General features: G+C 36.6%; 2 protein-coding genes across 3 annotated transcripts; both read right to left on the minus strand.

The window, feature by feature from the left end:
- Positions 1-323: 323 nt before the first annotated feature.
- LOC145072388 (Major facilitator superfamily protein) lies at positions 324-2,862 on the minus strand. Its single transcript, XM_079018801.1, has 2 exons — positions 1,886-2,862; positions 324-1,671 (listed from the first exon to the last, which is right to left on the minus strand). Exons 1-2 carry the CDS (start codon positions 2,388-2,390, stop codon positions 620-622), a joined length of 1,557 nt encoding a protein of 518 aa, XP_078874927.1. The 5' UTR covers positions 2,391-2,862; the 3' UTR covers positions 324-619.
- A 120-nt stretch (positions 2,863-2,982) lies between these two features.
- LOC145072387 (U11/U12 small nuclear ribonucleoprotein) lies at positions 2,983-5,981 on the minus strand. Of its 2 annotated transcripts, XR_013691000.1 has the most exons (6): positions 4,613-5,981; positions 4,408-4,522; positions 4,204-4,311; positions 3,682-4,124; positions 3,368-3,576; positions 2,983-3,186 (listed from the first exon to the last, which is right to left on the minus strand). XR_013691000.1 is itself a non-coding variant. In XM_079018800.1 (5 exons), exons 1-4 carry the CDS (start codon positions 5,923-5,925, stop codon positions 3,720-3,722), a joined length of 1,941 nt encoding a protein of 646 aa, XP_078874926.1. In that variant the 5' UTR covers positions 5,926-5,981; the 3' UTR covers positions 2,983-3,576; positions 3,682-3,719. The 2 variants fall into 2 exon arrangements, 1 of the variants encoding a protein (XP_078874926.1); XM_079018800.1 differs by having other exon boundaries at positions 2,983-3,576.
- Between the last annotated feature and the right edge of the window lie 352 nt (positions 5,982-6,333).

The following is a 6,333-nucleotide window of genomic DNA, read 5'->3' on the forward strand; positions in this document are numbered from 1 at the left end:
TTAATAAAATTATTATTTTGATAATAAAAATATTTATTATATACTGATAATTTATTATATACTGATAATTTATTTTGGTTATACCTAGAATGTGTATCTTTTGCTCTTCATTCATACATTACTGTTGGATTCTTTATTACACGATGCAAAAAGGTGTTGGTTTTAAAATAAATATATGATTCTTTTGAATTTTGATGCATGTTTATCTTTTTGTTGACATTGCAAAACAAATACAAAAAAAACATAAACGGTAACCAAACCAAATATTTCACCATGCATATACCAACCTTTAAGTATTTGTAATAAAAAAATAAATAAATAAATAAATAAATAAAAATTGAAATAAATATAAGACAAGATAAAGAGATGGTAATAAATTCATATGTATAAAAAGACCATTATGACACTAACCGGTCCCTAGTAAATTAGTAATATGCCAATCTTGTTCCTAACCAGTCTCTAGTAATGGTGGTGGCCGGGTCGGGTCCTGCCCTTAACCGGATCCATGTGCCTTTTGTGCATTTGTCTTTTGTAAAAGTAAACAAGATCCAATACTTACACGTAAATACACTAATTTTGTCTATGATCAAAGAACATATCTCTATATATACTCTTTGCTTCACTCTTCTTTTTTTCCAATTTCAACCTTCGGGCTCTCTGGAATAAACGACGACCAAAACAGAGGCACAACAGTACACGCCGCCTGTATCAACAGCGCTTTACGTAGCCCTGAAAAATCAGTTTCTGTAATCTCAACATACGAAGCAAGCGCAACGCCAATATACCCACTTATAATAAACGCCAATGCAATAGAAGACATCACAAACGCCATTAGAGACCCTTCACAACCAGGTGGACATAGCTTCGCCATTAGAACGCTGAAAGGTAAAGTCTTGAAGTAATACAAAACCTCCAGAACCCCAGAAACAAAGATGACGTATAGCGAGTCTGGTATCCCGATTCTATGATAGAAACCGGAAACGAATAGTGAATCTGACACCATTAGAATCGCCAGTATTGCTTGAATTATAGAGATTAGTTTTCGTGGGGGGATGGATTTTAGACGACGATTGTAAACGATGCCCCATGTTAACATCGCGACTTGACCGAATACTTTTGACATTCCGAGAACTGATGATTCGATGTTTAGATGTTGTGTTTGGTAGTAGAACATTGTTCCTGTTAGGGCTGGGATTATGGCGTATGATGCTGCAAACCATGAAATCGGTTGATAAATCTCGGGTTTTCTTAGCACGAGTAAGAGATCTAAGAATTGTTTTCGTATTCCGTGATTGGATTTGCTTTTTGGTAAGTTGAGGGATTTTTCGTTTACAGAGATTGTGAAGAAGAACTGAAGAGTTAATAGGATTCCGAAGAATAAGAACATTGTTTGTGAGGAGAATCGTTCGATTGAAATGCCACCCAAAAGGTTTCCCATTACACCGCCAATTGATCCAGCCACCCACGCGAATGATGGGAGATCGGAGGAAGAGGATGATGCTGAATTTCCGGCGGGTTGCTTCGCGCATTCTGCTACTACGGCGTCGTTTGCGACCTCGACTATTGAAGCGCCTAGGTTTCCGAGGAGGAGGTTAATGGTGATTGTGAAGAAGGAGATGCTTGAAGGTGGTAGGGATGCAATGGAGAACCACGATACAGCCTGTAAAAACGCTGCAAAACATCACCACGATCGAATTTAATCAAAATCGTAACCGATTTTTGATTTGTAAATGGCGGAATAGATTGAAAAACGGTTTACTATGATTACAACCACAGCCGCATACAAGTACGTGTTAATTAAGATGCAGAATAAAAAACGTATAATCAATAAATGAAGAATTAGATTCACGAGATGCGAAGAACAAGGATAAAAACGTAATGGTACCTCCGCAGGCAATGTATGGGATACGATGTTGGCCGGAGATATAAAATGAATCCGAGAGAAGGCCGTAAAACGGTTTTGCAACCATCGGAAGATTTGCGGAATTCTGGAGGATTTGCAGCGTCGATGGATCTACATGGAGTCCGTCCTTAAGGAAGAAGATGACCGCCATCCACGGGTAACAACGAAATCCTTGCATCCAAAACCCTATCCCTAGCAACATCCCCCGTCGTCCTCGTTGTTGTGCGCGCTCACGTTCTTTGCACTTGATTCCATTGTTGGTTGTTGTTTTCGTGATTATTTCGAGTCTTTTTTCCGAAGGAGATTCCATCGCCACCGTTTCTCCGCCACCGGTCGTTGTAATTGTCGTTTCTGTTTTTATGTCTGTCGCCGGAAAGGAAAAGATTATAAGAGATGCTAAAAAGGAAAAGATTGATCCTCTCAATTGCCATAAAGAAGAGGATCCTGAGTCACCGTGGCAGAGACAGAAGTTTAGAAGTTCTGTCATAAACAACCCTAAGGTTTTAACATTTTTCAATAGTAGTCCCTTTATAAAATTTTAAACAGAGTGAATTACAAAAAGAGATAAAATACAAAATAATAATCGTTCCTGGTGTCTGCTTTGGTCACCAAAGTTTAAAATAGCAAAAATTCATGTTTCAACTTCAGCAACATTTCCATTTAAACTTTAAAGTAATAAAAAGCTACCAAGTTGGTTCATATTATTTTAAATATATATACTTTTTCAAATTCAGATATTTTCTTAATAACTTTGGTAATTATTACAATAAATCTTTAAATAAATTGCACTTTGTCATATGTGAACATTATTTCTTGCAAAAAGATTACAATTTTTTTTTTGAAAGGATCTTCCTAACGAAGATTTCTATGTCAGCTTTAAGACGAACCTCACAACCCAACTGGTTTCTCATTTTGCATTTGATTGAAATAAAGATTGTGAAATCAAGTGCTCCAAGCATTTTAACTACATAAATTTGATTCATTTAACTATACTCCTACAATTAGTTGTCAAAATTGTTTTCTTTTAACTTTTAAGCAATAAAGCCATAAAGCATTAGTATTATATATAATAATCCATATGTCCATACGTTTCACTTTCCCTTATGATTTTTGATCTTCAAAGTTGTTCAAAATTTATCACAAGTCTTTTAAGTAAATACAATATACCATCATCATTAAATACTCATCAACATAAAAATTGATCTATATTTACTAAAACAAAGTCATCCATGTGGCTGTTGCATGTTTATATATTTCTTGCAGCACAAATTAACCATTTTCACCTGCAAAAGCCAAAAAAAAAAAAGGGAATTTATTCAACCCCACAAGAAGCAAGGGTGATATATGTGTGAAGATGGAATTGGTAAAACCAATACACACAAGTGTATCTGAAAATGGAGTTAGAAAAGAATTAATATACATCCACACATTAGATATATACGTGTGTGACGTGCTATAAATTACCATTTTAACCATAAAGTTCTTGATGGTCAAAACGAAGAAACTATGCATATCACATCAGTGGGGCCCTAATTAAATGTGAATGGACATCTTTTGTTATGTTGATTAAAGAGAAATTAAAAATAGGAAGTAAATGAACATCAATAACAACAAAGGATACAAGGGTGGATACAGAGTTTCATAAACTGCTGAAGCCTGGATAGTATTTCCTACTGCAAGTTTCGTGCAAAATGTCACAACTTAAATCAACACATCCCCATTACCAAAAATGAAAAATAACTTTAAAAAAAAAAACAAAAACAATTTCAAGAACATACCTCTTCTTAGTTGCTGTCTAACAAAATTGGTATATTGATTAGAGATCATCATGATTCATATCATGAGATTTAGAAGGATCATATCTGTCCTCAAATTCATTCCTCTTTTGATATTTTCTCGAGTGTTTATACTCATCTTGTTTCCTATGATCATGAGATCGGCTCTTACTAGTATGATATTCTTGATCTCTATTTCTGTTACTTTTTTCTTTAATCTCATCCCCAAATCTTGATGATTTCATACTGATATCAGAAACTGAGTCTTTCTCTTTCCGATTACTTTGTGGAACTGCTTTCTTTGATATCTTTGCCTCATTATCTAAATCATTCATGGAAGAAGCTTTTGATGCAAGCTTTGTAGAATCTAAAGAAGATTGACCACTCCCAGCCATGTATGCATGCTTGATTTCTTCCATGTATTCATCAATTATATCCCTCATCACCTTTTAATGATAAAAATACAAACATAAGCACATTGATAAAAGGATATGTTGATGACAAAGAAATATTATAGTTGTTCACCTGGGTTGTGCTTCTTTTCATTTTCTTGCCACGATATGACACTCTTCTTCTTTTGTAATCCCTTTCTTCAGCTAACAATTCCTCTCGTGACTTATTCTTATTTCCATCCTATAATGATTTATCCAAAGATATTGAGATTAGACTAAACAAAATTAACCATTACTAAATACGGGACAATTACAATTTACAAGTTTAGATTACTACCTGGTTACCTCCATGATGCCAAAGCACTCCATCATGTTCAATTATAGCTCTGTAATTTGAACGCTTTCCGCGTTCTTCATCAGCCATTTTTGATATATATCCATGTTCTTGCACTCTGAAATATGGTTAAATGTTAACTGGAAGATGAGAAAATACTATGAGAATAACTGAATAAGTGTGTTTAAGTAATCAGTAATGTAAGCACCTTTGATAAACTGGAACAAACCGTGAAGCTCGTATGGTTCTTATTCTTGTTTCAAAGAAGAAACGCTCATGTAATGCTGCAACAGCTGCTGCTACCTGGGAAACCAAAATTATCCATGGTGTTCTTCCATCATGTTCCATGACAGCTTTACCATCGATCTTACTTACATTTACTGATTTGCTAGCCCTTTGTTCACCAAAAAGAAACAAAGATTTTGATGCAGAAATCAGTAGGGATTGCTTTAACATGCTGATTGCAAATACTTTTCCGTTTACTTCTCCATACAATATAGCAAGTTGTGAAGCTAACCATGTCAATACTCTGGACATTACAGGACACTGAAAGCAAAATTTACCATCTTTTGGGTCTCCTTTAGAAATCGAAACCAGATACCCAGCAGCTTCCCTAGCTATGGCTTTCAAACAGAGCCTAAACAATAAGAGAATGTGATCCCTCATAAACACATCAATCACAACACCATAAAATGGAGAATTCACCAAGATCCATTCCATTAGATATTCCTTCTGAGATATGTAAGAGCATAAAACTGAGCGAAGGACGCTGTAAGAATAACTAGCGGGATAATCATTCCATTGATTAATTTCAGTTCTAATATTCCAGTATTCAGAAGCAAGTAGCTCCACAAGACCAGAACTACTACACAAACCATCAATGGTGTCGTTTATATCAATGCTACGATCACCTGTTAAATCTGCACACTCAGCTGATAAAACAGCAGGCAACGTAAGCGTGCAATCAGATTTGTTATTGTCATGAGGAAATGTAACAACCGCGGGACAATCCCGGTAGAAAAAATTCGAATCAAGTGATATATGGTAACCATCTAGGGAAAGACATAAGTCTGTGGTCGTATCGTTGGAAAGCGTCTGGGTGAGACAATTGTTTTCCTGATTAAGTGGAGATTGCGGAGCTTGAAGGGAGTTAGGGTAGTGAAGGGAGTCACATAGGGCAAGATCAATAACTGCAGGAGAAGAGGGGCATCGAAGGTGGTGGTTGAAGAGGGAGTTGGGAGGGACCCGGTGGTTGGAGTTGTAAGGGCAAGTGGCAATCGCATCGGTGGCGGGGGTGGTGGTGGGAAGTATATTGGAAAGGGACTGGATGGTGGTTTTAGAGAGGTTGATCAGGTGTTTTAGGGTTGAAAGGGTAGTGTGGAGATCAGGAGGTTGGGTTGGGACGGTGGTGGGATTGTTGTGGTGATGGTGGTTGTAGGGCGGAAAGATTTGAGAGTTAGGGTTCGGGTTTGCGCCGGGAGGTGGAGGGAGAATGGCGAATGAAGGAGGCGGCAAGTCCATGGGGAGGAGAGTCCAGAGTCCAATCCGACGGGAGGAAACTTGGAGTATAGTCAAAATCGAATTACCTAAAATTAGGGTCATTCACATAAAATTCTTTCTAGACAAAACCTAAAAAATGGTCCATGTGGTTTTTGAAAATAACAAATTTAGTCCCTAAGTTCAAAAAACCTCACAGATCGTTCCTGTGGTTTCAAAACTTTTAACATTTGGTCCTTCCGGCTCCCTCCGTTACCATCTAGCCGTTAAGTCAAGGGCATTTTTGTCATTTCATTACCCAGGGACCATTTATGAGGTTTACTATTACTTTTTTTAAAATAAATAAATAAATTTAATATGCAAGGGTCCCACCTCTCTCTCTCTCGTTTATGCCAGATAACCAAAAGCATCAACTTCATCTTCATTTTATAT

This window comes from Lactuca serriola, chromosome 9 (genome assembly GCF_051521515.1).
Source record: "Lactuca serriola cultivar US96UC23 chromosome 9, Lser_US96UC23_V15, whole genome shotgun sequence".
Taxonomy (NCBI): domain Eukaryota; kingdom Viridiplantae; phylum Streptophyta; class Magnoliopsida; order Asterales; family Asteraceae; genus Lactuca; species Lactuca serriola.